General features: G+C 43.2%; 1 protein-coding gene across 5 annotated transcripts in view; it reads left to right on the top strand.

Annotated features, from left to right (window-relative positions):
* Window positions 1–3,966: 3,966 nt before the first annotated feature.
* GLIPR2 (GLI pathogenesis related 2) overlaps window positions 3,967–18,216 on the top strand; it is a 29,645-nt gene continuing 15,395 nt past the window's right edge. For all 5 annotated transcript variants that reach the window (XR_011047842.1, XR_011047841.1, XM_068396707.1 and 2 more), the window contains exon 1: window positions 3,967–4,114. Coding sequence is in view for 3 of the 5 variants with exons in the window: in XM_068396707.1 (XP_068252808.1) it covers window positions 4,102–4,114 (13 nt within the window). In the remaining 2 variants the exon portion in view is untranslated. The remainder of the gene's footprint in view (window positions 4,115–18,216) is intronic.

Genomic DNA, 18,216 nt, shown 5'->3' with positions numbered 1-18,216 from the left:
CAGGAGGAATATTCTCAAATATTCTACCATCATTTTTGCCCTGTTTTCCTTTTACCTCAATATGTGGTTTTCTTGTTGATTGACAGTCTGGTGCATAATTTTATTGTTCAGTCATGGTTCTTGTCACCGTATATGATGTTATTCATATGTGATGTATTTATATTCATATGAATACTGTTGGTCCTTAGGGTCACTTGTTAAGAGTCTCTGGGGAGAACAGATTTGTTACATTTAGTATTGCTCACAAACTTTTCCTGTGCATAGTTTGACTTGTGGAGAAACTGCTCAGTGTTGTGTTTAAAAGAAGGCAGGGAGGCATACACACCTCTGTGGCAGGGTTTACGTATGACGGTCTTGTCATATGTCTGTCCCAGTCCGTGCGGGCACCTAATTGTACCTGATTCATACCAATTGATGTTATGAATTAATGATTCAAAACACTAATGGTGACAGGCATTTGCATCAACTGGACCCATCAGAGCATGCACATGTGAAAAGGTTCATCTCAGGCCTCCTTAAATGTGTCTGAACCTGCCTGCAAGCAGTTGGGGATCTGCATAGGCAGCAGCTGGCCAGCTGTTACTTCATCACTTGCACTGCTGCTGGATCAGAAGCTGCAGGCTGAAATCCGTGATGGTACTGGGGCTGTCACAACAGACACATAGCTGACACGGAGTCCTGCTTAGGTGGGTTCCTTGCTGGATGGAGATGGGTACTCAGCTGTGTGGAGGCAGACCTCTGGGAAGACAATGGGTAACCTGGGGTCTGCCTGGGGTTTCCTGTTCTGTCAAAAAGACATGTTTAGTCCTGAGTTTCTACAGATTTAGCCATGTATGGCTGGCTGTTGGAAGCTGCTGGATGTATATAGGAGGCTGTCAGCATGTGGCTGTGAAGACTAAGGTTTGTGAGACAACAGCCAGCAGCACAGTCCCAGCTGGGCCTGGAAATTCACACTGTCAGTTCTACCACACTGGCCTTGCTGAGTCCACATGCCCTCAGGCAGTCTGTGGGGTACCCTAAGAGTGCCTGTGGCTACCCAGGGCTGGTCACAATGCAAACAGCAGGTCGCACAGGGCAGGTTGGGGGACAGTGAAGAGAAACCGCTGGTGGGAAGGGGTGCAGGAAGCTTCCAGAGGAGACAGGAAAGAAAAGCAAGGGAAGGAGGTGGGTTTAGGCATGGTAGCGCCGGAGGAAGTTATGCGACTGTGAGCATTAGGGTCAGTCACATCAAGGTAAAGAGAAGGGGTTGATGCAGATGGGGGAAATGGATTTGCTTTGGTGGGAGAAAAGGGAAGATAGGGTAGAAGGAGGAATCCATTTTGTCATCTGAATGTCACATATTCAGTTTGATGCCAAAATTTTAGCCACAGATTTTCAGGATGCAGATGAAATAGCTCTACTGCAGATGAATTATCTCTAACTCCCTGATTGTTATGATTCAAGCACTTCCTTTCAAATTTCATTTTTCCTTCTTATGTGCTCTATAACCTATTTCCAGAAAGAATATTTATTACACCAGTCTTTAGTAGTTAAGTGTTACTTTTTCTAGCCAGCTGTTTTTGTTCTGTTTTCCTTTTAGCATAAAGATGGAACAATGAAAAATGAGTCAATCCACATTGTACTTTTTTTTGCATCTTTTCCAGAAATGTTTAGTAGGTGTTGCTATAGGAGGCAAAATGCTGGGCTCACATCTGGTTGTGTCAGGGCATTTCTGTTTCTGTAAGATAGTTTCCAATGCCCACTATTGGGTGATACCAATGTCATCTTACTATTTTCTTTATGTAAGGGAATCATGCAGTAATTAAACAAGCACGCATTTGGAGATGCTCTGATCCATCATCGAGCAACTGGGAAATCCCATTTGTTTCCACTCGGATACCAGTATGTTTGATACTACCTGAAACTGGTAAAAGGGTATTAATGATTTACGGTTTGCAAATTTCCCTAGCAGTGGCTCTTATTTAATCACTTCCATTATTTTCAAAGACTTCATTACATTCTTAATTATTAGTGTACGTACTTCCTCCAAATTTCCATCTGATGAGATCAGCAATATTCATTAGTGTGGAAATTTCATCAGGTAATATTCAAATGCTAAAAAATCCCAGCTCCCCGCTTCCTCTTTGTTTTTGTGTAGCTCGGCTTACATTGCTTTCCAGTCTCTGATGAGTCATTGCATTTACTTTGTACTGATACTTTTCACTTTTCATGCCTCAGCAGTGGTTTTGATTTCCTTGTTTTCTGATTAGAAAAAGCACCTTTTTTTCCCTGTAGGTAACACTGGATTTTTGCCAGATCAGAGAAACCCTCTTTTCCGAGTTACTTGCACAAGCTGTTGTGAAAATCACGTGCAGGTGTTGCTGATCACTTTTGAAGATCTTGATGCTGTTTTCTTAGTAACAGTCCAGGTCCCGAGGGGATGTCGCTTTATAATGCAGCTGAATATTATAAAGATCTAAAACATAAACAGTGTAAAATATAACAGTCACCTATGAGGACATAAATGAACATTTCAAATACAAGAGACTCCCAACTATGCAAATTTGAATTCCCTTCTACTCGTTGTCATGGCCAGAGGGTGGCACAGGGTATTGCTGAGCGTTGATGTATGTCCTAGTAGTAGTACAACCCAGTATTTCAAGTTTAGCAGAGCATTTTTAGAGGCTGGGGTTCACAGACAGGCCCATGGTTTGTTCACTCCTTCAAGCAAGTGAAACAGCAGCTTTCGCCTCCAGATGAAGGGCTCTGATAGTATCAGCTCCAGCTCTCCACCCTGCTTCTGAGCCAGCAGCCACCACTTTCACAGCAAGGGAGTGCAAAGAGATTTCCTTCTGCACCTTCACTGACCTCTTCCTCCTGCTCTGCTGCCTGCCTTGCTACCAGAGTAGGGAAGATGAGTGTGATCTCACGCCCTGCGGTTTCCTCCTCTGGGTGATGATCAGTTACCCCCATACTTCTTCTCAGTGATCCCATCAGCGATTAGATAGCGACACCCCCTTGCCAGTGAAGCAACCTCAGGAGGAGCAGTGTGTTAGTGAAGGGATGTTGTCTTCCCCACCTGCTGCTGCTACTTGTTTGAAAAAGAAAAAAAAAATCATCTTTTTATTTCTGAGTTCTCATTGTGGAGCTCAGTCTCCAGAGGTAGATAAAGGATAATTAAAACCTGCTAAGCCAGCAGACTTGGCGCAAAACCAAGTAGAATCTCAAAATTTTGAAAGGCATTGCAAAAATTTGGGAAGCGTTAACCTCAGGTGATTTTTTGTGATGATGAAAAGATGAAAGTTGGAAACACGTAACTGAATTATTGTTTGGAGAGATGCAGCACTTCTGAAGTTAAACCAAGGTATCGTGTTCACCATAGTTGAAGTAGTTAATATTTGCCAGATTAGCTCGAGGTATTTTGATGTAGTGTGAAGATAACAGTGGCACAGCCTGCAGTGTGCTTGCACTGGCAAAATGAGGTGTACATACATCCAAGTCTTTTTACAAAAATACACCATCAGCACAGTTCCTGTTTAACCTGCAAAATCTTATGCTGCATTTTACCTTCTACAGATGATGTTGTAACAGTGCAGAAACATAGTTATACTTTGAACTTCTTTATCACTTGCCTGTTTCAACTTTACGTGCGGTAACTGGGTAAAACTTTAAGAAGTATTTAGCTGCATGAATTAACCTCATGGATTATGCCCTCTGTGGCAGCAGAATTATTTGTCAGCAGAATTTCTTTTCGCAGCCTCCTCTTATCAGAAGACAGCCACGATTACTAAGCTAAATTGGTATGTGAAACCATATGGTGTTTTGGAGCTGCTTGGTTACTGTGGAGGATAAATAGCTCCTGACCCTAAACAGGATCTTTTCAAGTAAAAAAAAAGCGGTGTCCCTATGCCTTATAAGGCATGGGCAGGCTCACTCCAGTGCTGAAGAAGGGGCGGTAACGGGTTCATGCTGCTGAGTTCTCTCCAGCAGCGGTCGCAGGCGACTGAAGAAGTTGTGCTGAAATTGCGAACGCTTTGTTCCCCGACATTTAGAGGCAAAACTCAGTGAAGAGAGGAGGCATCAGGTGAAATTAAAAAAAAAACCATACACCACCACTTGATCATGGGAAAATCAGGTGAGCAAATGCCTTCATGCAGTTGGCTGTCTATTCTTACAATGTCCGTGCCTGGTTTTGTGCTCGGAAAGCATTGCTGAAGCGTTAGTAGCTTTCCTCCGAGAAAGCTGCTTTCATTTGTGCATGGTACAGCCTGGGAGGAGCTTTCTGTCTGACACAGGGTTAGATTGAAAAAGCAAGAAAAACGACCCTCACTCCCCAACCTGCACAATGCAGAGGCAGTTGTATTTTATACACAGCTTACATTTTGTAACTTACAGTAGCTTTGCTTTGCAGTGTGAAATACTTATGAGCCCTATAGCTTTAAAATTATCTTGTGACTAGCTGTCTGGCAAAACTTACCTGCCTTGCAGATAGGCAGCAGGATGCTTTGACTGGGGGAAGCTTTTTATCAGCCTTCCTGTTGGGAGGATTTAGATGTCAGATTGGTTTACCATTTAAGCAAGTATAGCGTTACTCAGCTCCTAAGTCTCTCCCCAGCTGTGCAGATATTTGTGAAGCCTCTCCCTGCTGCTGGCTGTGTTGTTGGTCCTTTCTCCACCGCCACCAGCTCTCTGCGTGCCCTGCTCTGGCAATCTCGGCTGGGGGAGACTCCTCCGAAGCTGCCAAGGAGCCAGAGACTTTAAGAAGAGAGAGCTCATGCCTGGGGCTTTCTCCATCTTTGTCCTGTTAGAGTCATGAGCGAAAATCTGTGCCAATCGTCTGAAACGGCTGTGAAACTGGATGGTTTATTTTTGTTCTTGTGGTTAGGATGTTATTTCTGTGACAAATCAGAGCCTGGCGGTATATTGTCTGTATGTCCTGTGCGTGAACAGCACGTATGGGACACTCTCAGCAAACGTAGTACTCGGTTCACTCAAAACCGTAGGCCTCTTCCAGAGAAATTGAGGAAAATCTTTGTGCGGGTAACACTTTAATGGGCCTCAGCATGGGTGTGTTGAGTTTTTTTCCTTTTTAAAGGTCATCATCCTAGATGAGATCAGAGCTGTCTGTAAATGTGACTGTAAAAGGCTTACTGGTGTGACACCCAGTCCAGTGAAGCACGATATAGCTGCTAGTGGGTGGTATTGGCCCCGTGTCCTGGAAGCTGCATGGGTTTTCAAGTAGATTGGGATTTAGTAAATAACCTCACAACAATTTAAATAACTGTAGTCCCTCAGAAGTGTGATGTTCAGCACTTCCTTGCTAATAGCATGTAAGTACAAATACCAGATAAGTCTAGCAGCTGTACGTTACATTAGCAAAGCTAATTGGGCAAAAGCAGTAGAGATACTCCACTGTGCACCTCCCAATCCCAAAATTATTAAAATCTCCTCTTGGTTTAATATATACACAGTCTCTGTTTGCAGATTGCTAATACAGTCATAAAGCAATTACTGTCTTTGCTATTTCCTGCACATTTATTACTTCACATTAGTTGGTTGTTCCAAGCTTAGAGGCAACGACAGGCCAGAAACTGCTTTTGCCAAGACTTGGGTATTGTTTGCATCCCTAAGTAGTTACACAAATAGAGCTTGAGATCTAAGTACTTGTTAAAAATGTTTTGTCACTTTTGTCATGCTTTTCAAATCAATGCTAAACTGGGTCCAGGTTACTGTCTTTGAGCTGCGTGTGGTATTTTTAGATGAATCATGAAATTGAGATCCTGTCCTGACAATGGGTTTATTGACTAAATCCCATCTGCCCTTTCCAGTGCATTGGAGTCTTTAAAAAAATTTGCCTCTGAGATCATTCAGTGTGGTTTGCCTTTGAATGGGTGAGAGCAGCTGTTTTACAGAGCACCACTTCCTCTGCGTTTTGTGTAAAATACCTCATGTTCCTGCTGTAGTACTCCTGAGAACACAACGCGGGCAGGTTTCTCTATATTAGGGTGTATGGAAACGTAACAGGTTGGGATCTGCCTGACTTCCAAACAGAGCGCTCGCTTCTCTGCTGGGTCAGAAAGACTACGGTGGAGTTTACCTGCAGGTGTAAATTTAAGGGTGCTCTAATTCATGTAAAGTGAGGCCACTCTTTTAGAATAAATATCTTCTGTTTCATTAATTTTTTGTCTTTCGTAAATCTATCTTGAGGCCTAAATATCCCCAGGCAAAGAAATCCTGCTGCTGAAAATCTCAGTTCTTTGATAAAAGCTCCCTAATAGTGTGTAGTTACTAGCTGTTGGATTATATTTGAAGCAGTGTTCTTTGCAAGTATCAGAGCTAGAGACTTAGCATTGGTTTTGCTTCATTGAATAGAGCTGAGTGTTGGAAGACATCGGTACCTCTGACTCAGCTTTCTTCCTTGGAAGCTGCAGGCTGCTCAAACCACATTCATACTGAAACTCCCTCATCTGGTTTAGAAAAACACCTCCCATGGCCATAACTCCTGCAAATACTTAAGCCAAACACGGGGGGCCCTCTCTGCCCTCCCTCTGGTCTTCTCTTTTTGGACAGCATTTGGATTAGTGGATGGTGCAGGTTCCGCTTCCCACAGATCCCAAAGATCTTGAACCGAAAAGACAGGGGTATTTTTTTTTTCAGGAAATGAGACGAGGGTGAGCTGGCTGCTCTTTGTTGCCCCGTTGCTAAGAGGGCCGTGTCGGCAGGGCTCTGAGCCCCCCGCAGCTGGGGTCCTGTGGGCAGCCCTGGCCCCAGAGGGGATACCCATGCGAGCAGCTGCGGGCGATGCTCGGGGAAGCAGCTGGCTGCCAGCTCCACTCCTCCGCTCTGGACCGCGGGGGTTTCTGCTGCGCAGTGGGAGTCTCCGAAAAGACTGGGGTGGTGGCAGAAAAAGGCTGCTAAAAGTCTCATTTCTTCCGCTTCCCCCTCCAGCCCTGCCTGGTGGGGGAAGGGAGCTCACCCCGCTTGCTCCCTAAAAACCAGGCGGAGGTGACAGCAGGGGAGTCGCCCTGTGACTTCTGGCTGGTGGGTTCAGATGCTATCAGACAAAGACAAGGACGGCCTCCGTAAATATTGGCTATCTTTTTACAGTGTTTGATTTTCCTTTTGTTTTCTTTTCTTTTTTTTTTTTCCTCTTCTGCGAATGTGGGTGGGACTCCAGAGAAAGGGCTGGGAGTTACCCACTGCACTGCTTGTTGAGTCAGTACAAAAATAAGGGCCGAGAAAGAGTTTTGACAAAAAGAAAAAAGACAGGAACCAAACTCGGTGCAGTTTTCCATGCTGGTTTTAATCTTCCTTAGAAGCATGTGCTGGTTTTTAACTCTTCAGATGCACCTTCGGAGCACAGTACAAAGGACTGCCGTGTTTTCTGTGGAGCGAGCTACAACAGCTGATCTGAAGTGCAAACTTGTACTTTAGCATCTCGGTAGGAGACAGCTGTAGCAGGTCGTGACAAAAGTACGAGCGTACTAGAGAAGTGACCTGTTTGCTTTCTGAGAAATGTGATACTCGCAAGCTGCCAAAATGACAAGGCGTTTCACACTGGCTGGTTTTACAGGACCGGTGGGGATAGAGGAAATGAATTAGTCTAAACTGCTTGCAACCGAGCATTCGCGTTTGGTAACAGCGGGGCATTTGTAGAGCTTGTCGTCAATACGAGTTACCAGCTGTTTCTCTTTACGCCAGAACTGAACTGGAGGTGTGGTGGGAAAAGGGCCTTTCAAAAATCAAGTTAATTCAATCAAAAACCCCACTCGTCTCCAGTTTTTGTGTGTAGAAGACACTGATTACTTGGTTCAAGTTTAATAAATTGCAAATAGAGAAAAATCTGCCAGGAAGGCATCAGGCTTTGGCAAACAATATTCTGGGCCCAATTTTTGCCTTTCTATGGAATCATCAGGGTTTCAGTGGGGGAGAGGAGGAGAATGCATCAGCCATCCATGCAACAGGGGTTTCTTCTGTTGACTGTTTGATTAACAGCCTTAGCTCCTCATGCTCAAGGCAGATAAATACCAAAAGTATCAAGGGCTCACAAAGAACAAGACAGAATGTGATGGTCTGTAGTAACTGAGATACGTACCAAGGTTTCCCATGCCATAGAGTTGCACATCAAAAACCATCAGCTCTCCTTTCTGAATCCTCCAAGAAATCTTTCTCAAAAAAAAAAAAAAAGTATGAAGAAAGCTTTTATTACTGGAAACATGCAGACTCTTACTTTTCTATCAGTACAGTTGGTAGTGTCCATCTTGCCTGGATTTGAATTTGCCTCAGTTGCTGCACTATGTGCAGGAACAAAAAGTGTGAGAAAATGGGTCTCTTGATTTTAACTTCCTTGTTGTTTACTACATATCTCAACAGGCCAGAAGGCTATTTCAGAGCACTGTTTTGGTAGAGGCCGTGCTGTTCTCTGAAAGATTAGCTGGAGCATATCTATGTTATGTTTTTACAGGCAGATGTAAGCAAGTTCTGCCCAGTCTGTGAAGGTCTGAACAGCAGCTCTGCCAGACCTGGGCTGGGTGGCCCTGCAGAGGGGCGAGGTGAGGCCAGATGGGTGGCCAACTGCTCTGGTTCAGAACTGGCTCCTGTGCAAGCAGGTATGAGGAGACAGTAGTAGTCTGGGGTGTTGTGGAGGAAGACAATATGGGACTGTTTAAGGCCACTACAAACATTATTTAATATCATTTAAAGTGGACTGAACTGAGTTCCCAGAGTGAATCTTGGCTTTGAACAGAAATCACGTGGGCTTTGCTTGATCTCAGCTTTAAGCATGATCGTTGCAGAGCTGCCTGAAATGGTAACTGTCCTTATGAAGCTTTGCAATGCCACTGTTGTAGTGGCAGGATTTGGGAGCCATCTTCTAATTTAGATTGAGAGCTGTCCCTGCATGTATACCTGTGCATCATAAAGCTGAAATGGGGTGGCACGTGTTGCTGAAGTCTTCATACCCTGTTGTAAATGCAGATATGGGGGTGGGGGGGACAGGGGGACTTTTTTCCATGAGACAGCTCTGATGATAGTTGGTGATAGGCAGATGTTAAGAAGTTATTGAATGCATGCTTAATTATACCCTATGTGTTTGTTTGTCACACTTGTAAATTCTGTGGGCCTTTGGCACATGTTGGGCACTTAGTAAGTGATCCTCAAAACATGATTCGGGGTGAACTGTGGTAGGGTATAACCTGTTCTTGAATTTTCCCTTATGAAGACCTATTACTAAAACAGACCTCTCAGCTTGGAATCACAGAATGCTTGAGGTAGGAAGGGACCTCTGGAGGTCATCTCGTCCAACTCTCCTGCTCAAGCAGGGCCACCTAGAGCTGGTTGCCCAGGACCATGTCCAGATGGCTTTTGAATATCTCCAAGAATGGAGACTCCACAACCTCTCTGGTCAACCTGTGCCAGTGCTCTGTCACCCTAACAATGAAAAAGTGTTCCCTGATGTTCAGACTCTGATAGTTCTTCTATAGCTTCTACAGCTCCACTGTATGAGGACTCATGACCATGAGGAGTATATTCCGCTGAACTGCCCCCATGGCAGGTCACAGGAGGGGATGTCCATGACACAGTATTGTAGGTGTGGCACTGGCTTTCTGGAGAGATGCAAAGGGCTTCCTTTTGGACCTGCAGTCCCTGGATGTAGGCATGCATGCACATTCCTTGCATATACTGCGGTCTCTTTTTTCTTTGTCTACCAAGCGCGAGGCCAGTGCGTAAGCAACAGGAGCTGCAGAAGGAACATTGAAATAAAGAGGTTTAAAGATTTTGGGGTTTAGATGGAATTTTGCCTTCCAGTGGGTGATGTGAGGGCAATATGCCTGTTTGACCCTTTAAATATATTATATTCAGACGAGATATAAGGAGGGAACTTTTTATGATTAGGGTGGTGAAACACTGGAACAGGTTGCCCAGAGAGGTGGTAGATGCCCCATCCCTGGTAATAGTCAAGGTCAAGTTGGACGGGGCTCTGAGCAACCCGATCTAGTTGAAGATGTCCCTGCTCATTGCAGAGGGGTTGGACTGGATGACCTTTAAAGGTCCCTTCCAACCCAAACCGTTCTATGATTCTATGAAATAAAGATTATGTTTTTCAAGCTTTTGAGTTATGAAAACTGGGGTTTAGCCTGTTGAGCAGGGGGATGAGAATGAGATGATGTAATTGATAGTAAATATGGGTAAAGAAAGCTTCCTGTGTCTCCCTGCCTGGACTGGGCTACTGGATAGGTGAGTTTACACATCAGTGATCAGAAGAAATGTGCATGTCCGTAATTCCATGCCTCAGGAAGATGCATAAATAAGCATACTTTGAGCATTGCCCCAGCTAGCTTGGATGTCCTTGGCAGAAAAGCAAGGTGGGAGGGTATTTGAGCTAATGAGATGAAAGCTAGTTCAGGTGTGGCTACCTCAAGCAATGGTAGAACATAAATGGTAGAGGTATAAAATGGCGGAGCATATCCCAGGAGAAGTGGGATAGTTCTTCTACCTTTCTTCAGTTCTTCTTCTTTGCAAAATCCTTCACTTTGCAAAGACTTGGGTTGGCACCAGACAGGTAGCAGTGCTATGTAAAATGAACTTGGCATTGGGTACCAACAAGGTTCTTTCTGTTGCTGCCCTTAGAAGCATCACATCCACAGAGCACAAGAATATGCAGCATCCAAAATATGAATGTGACCAGCAAAAATTACTCAAGTTAGATATACAAATGACTTACAGAGGGCTTAGAAGCGTTGTTATTTTCTGAATAGTGTCATGCTGCTGTCATGCAAACATTGTTATAAGGTGGAATCACAACCTAATGGCTGAAGCTCAGATTTGGTAGTAGGGAAGTTCTGATTTCTGGTGTTACTCATTAGTGAATACAGTTGCACCTCATTTTCTTCATAAATAATTGTAATTAGAAACTCTTAAGCAGATATGATGCTGGGAAGGGAGGAAGAGAAGAAATAGAGAAGATATTGGTTCACTTTCTTCTCCTGCATAGTGTGGTCAGCTCTAACACATGGAGGCTGCTTGGGGCTTTGTATTGTGAAGTGTATGTACCCTAGGAACTGTGTGGCCATTAGATTTAAGAATACAAGGCCTTACTAATGAGAGAGTATCCTTAGCCTTTTTAAAAGGGTTAGCAGCTTACTCATTAACTGTCTGCCAGAGTTGTCTGTGTGGGTGTGTGGCATGATTACAATTTTTAGGTGTCCTCCATGGCAGAATAGTAATAAAAATAATACTTTTGATTGTCTCTCATGCAAAGCCAACACTGGCTTCTCTAGATATGACGAGCAGTCATTTCCAACCGTATGCAAGATGACCAACTCCAGGGTAGTGACTACTTCTTGACAGGCATGTTGGTCTGATTGATTGTTTGGAGGAGAGACGGGCTGCAGGCAGAGGACTTCTCCCCTCACCCTTGCCTCCAATAAAAGTGAGAAGTTGGTTCTATCAGTGCTCAAGACTGCTGATTAGTGTTGCTTTTTTTTTAAACTCTTGTATCACAGAAGGCTCTGCTGCCTCTCAGAGCTGTGCAGTTTCCAGTTTACCAGGTGTTCCTTTTTAATCAGGGCAGTCAATTGCTTAACAGTTTATAAAAGGTCTTAAGTGAGGAAGTAATCAACACTGTCTATTATAGCAAGAATAGGATTTGCAATCAGATAGTGACATGACTAATGTCACTGAAACATTATTACACCGGCGGCTTCATATTCTCAGGCAATATGCTTCAAATTGGGTGTGGGTGAAAAGAGAGTGTTACGTCATATGGCACAGGTAATGCAAGGCTATTAAGTTGCCAGTTTGCTGTAGAGGAAACACAGGTAATAAAATGAGTAGGGACTTCGTCCATCAGATTCAATTAACTCAGATGTCTTATTGTTGTCCTGAAACTCACCCCAGTGGTAAGCAGGTGTGTAAGAAAAGTTCAGACAAAAATGAATGCTGAAAGACATCAGAGAATCTCCTCCCTAAGACAGATCTCCAGAGCTAAAGGGAAAGCTATTTTGAGCAGCGTGATGAACACAAGAACATTCCAGGAACGTGCAAACTGCATGAAGTTCAACAAGGCCAAGTACAAGGTCCTGCTTGTGGGTCCGGGCAATCCCAAGCACAAATACAGGCTGGGTGGAGAATGGATTGAGAGCAGCCCTGAGGAGAAAGACTTGGGGGTGATGGTTGACGAGAAGCTCAACATGAGCCGGCAATGTGCGCTTGCAGCCCAGAAGGCCAACTGCATCCTGGGCTGCATCAAAAGAAGCGTGGCCAGCAGGTCAAGGGAGGTGATACTGCCCCTTTACTCTGCTCTCGTGAGACCCCACCTGGAGTACTGCGTTCAGCTTTGGGGCCCCCGATATAAAAGGATATGGAGCTGTTGGATTGAGTCTAGAGGAGGACCACGAAGATGATCAGAGGGCTGGAGCACCTCTCCTATGAAGACAGGCTGAGAGAGTTGGGGCTGTTCAGCCTGGAGAAGAGAAGGCTCTGGGGAGACCTTCTAGCAGCCTTCCAGTCCCTGAAAGGGGCCTACAGGAAAGCGGGAGAGGGGCTTTTTACAAGGGCATGTAGTGACAGGACGAGGGGGAATGGTTTTAAACTGAAAGAGGGTAGATTTAGATTAGATCTTAGGAAGAAATTCTTGACTGTGAGGGTGGTGAGACACTGGAACAGGTTGCCCAGAGAAGCTGTGGATGCCCCCTCCCTGGCAGTGTTCCAGGCCAGATTGGATGGGGCTTTGAGCAACTTGGTCTAGAGGAAAGGTGTCCCTGCCTGTGGCAGGGGGTTTGGAACCAGATGATCTTTAAGGTCCCTTCCAACCCCAACCATTCTGTGATTCTATGATTCTATGATTCTATGATTCTAGTTATAACCCCCAATTCCTTTCATTCCCATAAGCAATACTTTCTCTTCTAACTACTAGTAGGATCATAGAATAATTCAGGTCGGAAGGGAAATTGTGTACCAACAATTATGGTATCTCCCATAAATGCCTATTGTGTAGGGAGGAGATATTGTCCCTTTATTGAATTCTTGGTTCAAAGGTGTAAAAGAAGACAAGGAAACCCCACCCAGGATATAATGCTTTCTGAATATAGTATCATTTTGTCTTCCCTTACCTCCACGATGTATATATGATTTCATTTCTTCTGTATGTTTCCAAGCAATCAGCCAGTTTTGTTAGAATACAGGGGAGTTTAGCACTGAAGGAAGTCAGTTTTTACGGCTGGAAGTGATTCATGAATTGGAGCATCAGATCCATGCTCCCAAATGACATATTTAGGAATAGCATTAAGGGTTAGTCTTTGAAGACATTACTGTCCCAAATGGGGAGCAGGAAGGTGCAGTCAAATACATGGAGAAAGACACATGGAATATTCACTCCTTGTGGCACTGCAGAGGCCAGCCAGTATAAGACCATCCTGGAGTGTTTGTGACTTAAAACCAAAGTGCTGAGTCAAAATGCAGTAGAGGCATAACTGTCCTCTTAACATTTCTCATATCGGTTAAATATCTCTCACTTCTCCGTTGCAGCAACATTGTTCTCAGAGTGTGAAAGATTCAGCTGGGATTAGTTTCCAGGGAATTACATATCAAGTGAGGATAAAGATTATTAATAAAGATTATTAATAATAAATATGTCAGGTCTCTTAGAAAGGTCTAGATGAAAATGTGGCCATTAGAAGCTGGGATGCCTTTTCCTCAAGAATTTTGTTTATTTCCAATCGGTTAATAAACTTTGAGAAGTTTGTCAAAATAGAGGCATCTTCAGTTATCTGGAACAGTAATAAAGGACTTCTTGATGTAATTACTTTGCAATTCCCTGAAGCCTTTAATTAATTTTTTCACAAAGCTGTTGGGCATATTAAAAGTTGTATTTGCTGCATTCTCATTCCAGGCCCCATTGCTGCTATCAGAGTAGGGTAGAGCAATTCTGCAGAGTCAAGGGAGACTGAGGGAATTTCAGTATTAAAGCACAGCTATACTGAGTGTTTAAAGAGTTACCTGGTTACCTTTTTATGTGTTTTCTGTCCACTCTGCACTTGTGTCCTCTCCATGTATTCTGGCGCTTGGCTTCTTTCTGCCTGGGTAACTAATGTTCCTCCCTGTGTTCTGGGCAGGAAAGAGTGTGGAAGTAGCATGCAGTATCCTGGGTAATGTGAGTCACATTGCCAAGGTTGTTGATATCAGGCTTTTGCATTTACCTCATTCCAAAAGGGTGGGTCCTTTGAAGTGTATTTTGTAGCTTTCTTCAGATATGTTGCTCTAGCCATTATATGAGCACATTTTTAATGATTTATTTTGGGGCAGAATTGAAAGGTGAGGTCATTATCTCCATTTACCTGTAATGCACACATTGGGTGAAGAGTTGAAGCCTGTGTCATGGTTCAAAGAGGGATTGAGACAAACATAATGATACACTTCTGCATAGGATTCTAAATCAGGTCCATTTCTTGTTAACTGCATTATATGTTAACTATCTGAAGGCTGAACAGAAAAGAATAGTATGTATGGAAAGTACAAAATTGGCAGTGAAGATTAATCCATAAACAATAGGACAGAGAACACTGAGAAGACAATGATACTTCTAGAAATAGATACTATGCTCTTTCATGAGTCACTGGAGTGGATGCTTAGTCATAAAAAAGTATGCCTTTTTTGCTAGTCGAGTATATGCCTGGTATAATGTTGTGCATCCTGAGTGCCGACATAAGGGCTGCCCACAGCATTTCTGTTGTGTAGGTATTGGGTGGAGAGGTTTCCTGTTCACTTTTTGTGGAATATTTTACTGTTACTCTTTCCACACATCATCTTGCAGCTCTGCAAGACCAGTGGAGTAGGTCCAGTTGATGGCTGCAAAGATAATGCAGAGCAGCTAGTATTGTGGAAAAATCTTCAGATAACTTGCTTCTGTTTTGATGTCCAAACTAAGGAAAGAACAGAGAAGGAGAAGACAGGGTTCACAGAAGAGGCAGGAAGGATTCAGGCATGAAGTGCTCTTCACTTGAGAAAGACTGAATAGATTGGCACTGTTTAGAGAGAGTAAGAGAATGGAGAAATAGAATACTCATAAAAATAAATCTGATGGGAAAAGGCAACCTAGATGCCTCTGCTTACTTTTCCGTGGTCACACAAAGTTGATCAATGAAACTGAAAGTCCAAAAACATAACAAATGTAAGGTGTGGTCTGTACCACATCATAGCCTGGAAATTCGTTGTCACGTGCTGTCATTATCTTAGCCAATGTTCCAGAAGAATCATAGAATCATTTTAGTTGGAAAGGACCTTTAAGATCATCGAGTCCAACCATTAACCTAACGCTACCAAGTCCACCACTAAACCATGTCCCTAAGCACCACATCTACTCGTCTTTCAAATACCTCCAGGGTTGGTGACTCCACCACTTCCCTGGGCAGCCTGTTCCAATGCTTGACAACCCTTTCAGTGAAGAAATTTTTCCTGATATCCAATCTAAACCCCCCCTGGCGCAACTTGAGGCCTTTTCCTCTCATCCTATAACTTGTTACCTGGGAGAAGAGACCAACAACCTCCTCGCTACAACCTCCTTTCAGGTAGTTGAATCCAAAATAGAGTTAAATAATTGAATAATGAGAAGCAAGCAACTGTATCTAATACCTTCAGTTGTTTTACTTATTAAGCTGTGTAATGATTCATGACCAAACCTAACTTCCTGGCAGTAGGAAATAATTTTTTCTAACAGCTTAAGCAGCTTACATGAACGGAAAAAAGTATGTCTCCAAAGCTGTTTGGGAAGCTGTTCCCATTTGGGTGGGAGCCTGAAAACTCCAGTTAACTCTCACTTTTAATGTCGCACTTCTCAGTGTATGCATTTGGGTGGGAGCCTGAAAACTCCAGTTAACTCTCACTTTTAATGTCGCACTTCTCAGCGTATGGAACATTGGTAAAATGGAAAAACTTAACATGTCTTCCAAAACAAATCTGAAATACATTTGGCAGTTAGGCGTCCCTCTCCACACATCAGCATGCACGGGAGAAGCCGTGCAGAGGGAGGCGGTTAGCGCATGAGCTTGACTCATGGTAGATAAGTGTTTCTATAGCAGCCACCTTTGAGGGAAGGGGAGGATGGAGGTTCTCTAGGGACAGCATAGTGGTGCCTGCCGCAGCTAGAAGAAACTCAGTTTTGTCCATATCTTGTTGGTCTTTGTAAGTCAAAATGTTAGTACAGAGCTGGATTATGCAATTCTTCTGTTAATAGGTGGACTGACAATTGATAAGGACCGTATTTCAGTTGACTTAATTTTTTTTAGAATTTCAATTTGTTATTGTCATTGAGAGCAAATAATTTGAATAGAAACTTTCACACTTGGAGGTCAGGTGATTGTTTATCTACTATTTAATGCTGAGTGGATGAGATATTAAGTCTAGGTGATAACAGCCACAAGCTTTCAGATGGTCTTATGCAGAAGAATACAGCCTGGAGTAGGTGATGCAACTTCCAAAGCTGTGTATTGCAACTTCCAAAGCTGTGTATTTCAACTTCTTTGATTTGCAGGCTCTCTTAACATTTCCCTGCTGGAAGCATGGACCCCTGCATCAGTGAAGTTAAGTGAACTGGCCGTACTCTTGCTTTCTTCAGTAACCTGTGACAGATGCCTTAGAAATAGGCTGTGACCCCACATGATGCAGCAGATGAGATGTTTAGGACTCTGGCCTGATAGAATCAGTGGGCTGTGAGCAATGGTAATAAGAGTGATGGGACAAATGGTAATAAGAGTGATGGGACAGATTTGTTAGCAAAAGGGTGTGTGGGTGCTTAAACACCAGCCTGGAGATGCCTGTTTTGTTTGATGATATGCAACTTGTGACACATAAAATTGAAGGAAAAACTAAGAGGAGGAAGGTGGTGGGCAGATCTCATCTCACTCAACAGGGTTCCTGTTGCTGTCTTGTGCCAACAATATTATACCAAAAAAATGGAGCCTGAAAGCATGTTGATGGAGAATATATTAGATATATGTCCACAGTGACACTTTGGTCCGGAAAAGGTCAACCCAATTTCAGACTGTGTTCAGAACGTTTAAGGTACTGCATGAAATAGTAATGGCTTTCTATGTGCATTGGATATTGAGATTATCTTAGGCTGCCGTACTGTCCTAAAGCTGTTGGGGAAACTGAGAGAGAACTCTTGAGAACATCTTCAAGCATGAGTGTGAGTTGGGAAATCACCTTAGGAAAAAGTTACAAGAGCAGTATGTGCAAACTGACAGCTCTACTGTGGGAAAATGCGTATGAACAGCAGAATAGTGTACACGCTACTAAAGGAGAGAATGATTGATTATAGTTGTTAGGATCAAGCAGTGAGAGGACATTGAAAAAGCTAAGCTTAATAACAGGAAACACTTTCTAGTCATGAGGTCTATTTGGGCTTCAAAAGTGTCTTACAAGGAAAATTATGGTAGTCATGCTAATTAGGATATTCAGAAATAAAGCTGATGAATCATTAATAAATGTAGAAACCTGTGTCATGGTAAAAGTGGAATAAATACTCAAAGATATCTTGGCCTGTTCAGAAGCTTCAGCAATATAGAGAAAGTGAAAACTCTCTCTCTGTTTTGAAGATGCTGTCTATACCTCTCTAACTGCCCCAGTACCCTATTTCAGATTCCAAATTTCTCTTAAAGAAGCAGATTCCACAGGGTGACCAGTGCCAGGGAAGATTTTTTTTCTCTGAATCTTGGGGAAAAAAAATCATCAAAGTTGTAAAAGGAGGTAACATGAAATTGCCATCAAGGTGAATTGCACTGTGACTTGTCACTTGTCCTCTGCCTTGTGCTGCTGAAAGTCCCAAGTTTATCAGGGTACAAACAGGAGCTTTTCCAAAGCTTTGCAGTAGCTTTGGAATTCAGATATTTACCAAATGCACTCTAGCACAGGGGAAAAAAATCATCCCCAGCAGTCGTTTCTTTCCTTGCCACTTGCTGTTTGTGAACAATTATTTGTCTTGAGCCAAATAAAGGTGCATTTTGAGATTTCTATGAATTTGTACTATATAGTGAATAAAAAGAATGATGCGTGTTTCAAAGTATTTGCATAGTTCTACACATTTTAGTACCTCCATTTTCTTTAGGTGGTGTCTTGAGTAGTACAGAAAATTCTTGCATGCAGTGACAATAATTTGCATTTTTAGTCCATCTCCTCAAGGGACCTATTTGTCGCTTACTCTGAGACTTCTTTGCAATGATGATGCAGTGCACTGAAATC

Source organism: Nyctibius grandis, chromosome 3 (genome assembly GCF_013368605.1).
Source record: "Nyctibius grandis isolate bNycGra1 chromosome 3, bNycGra1.pri, whole genome shotgun sequence".
Taxonomy (NCBI): Eukaryota; Metazoa; Chordata; class Aves; order Nyctibiiformes; family Nyctibiidae; genus Nyctibius; species Nyctibius grandis.
The sequence above is the reverse complement of the archived record's forward strand: the minus strand, read 5'-3'. Positions and strand labels throughout refer to the sequence as shown.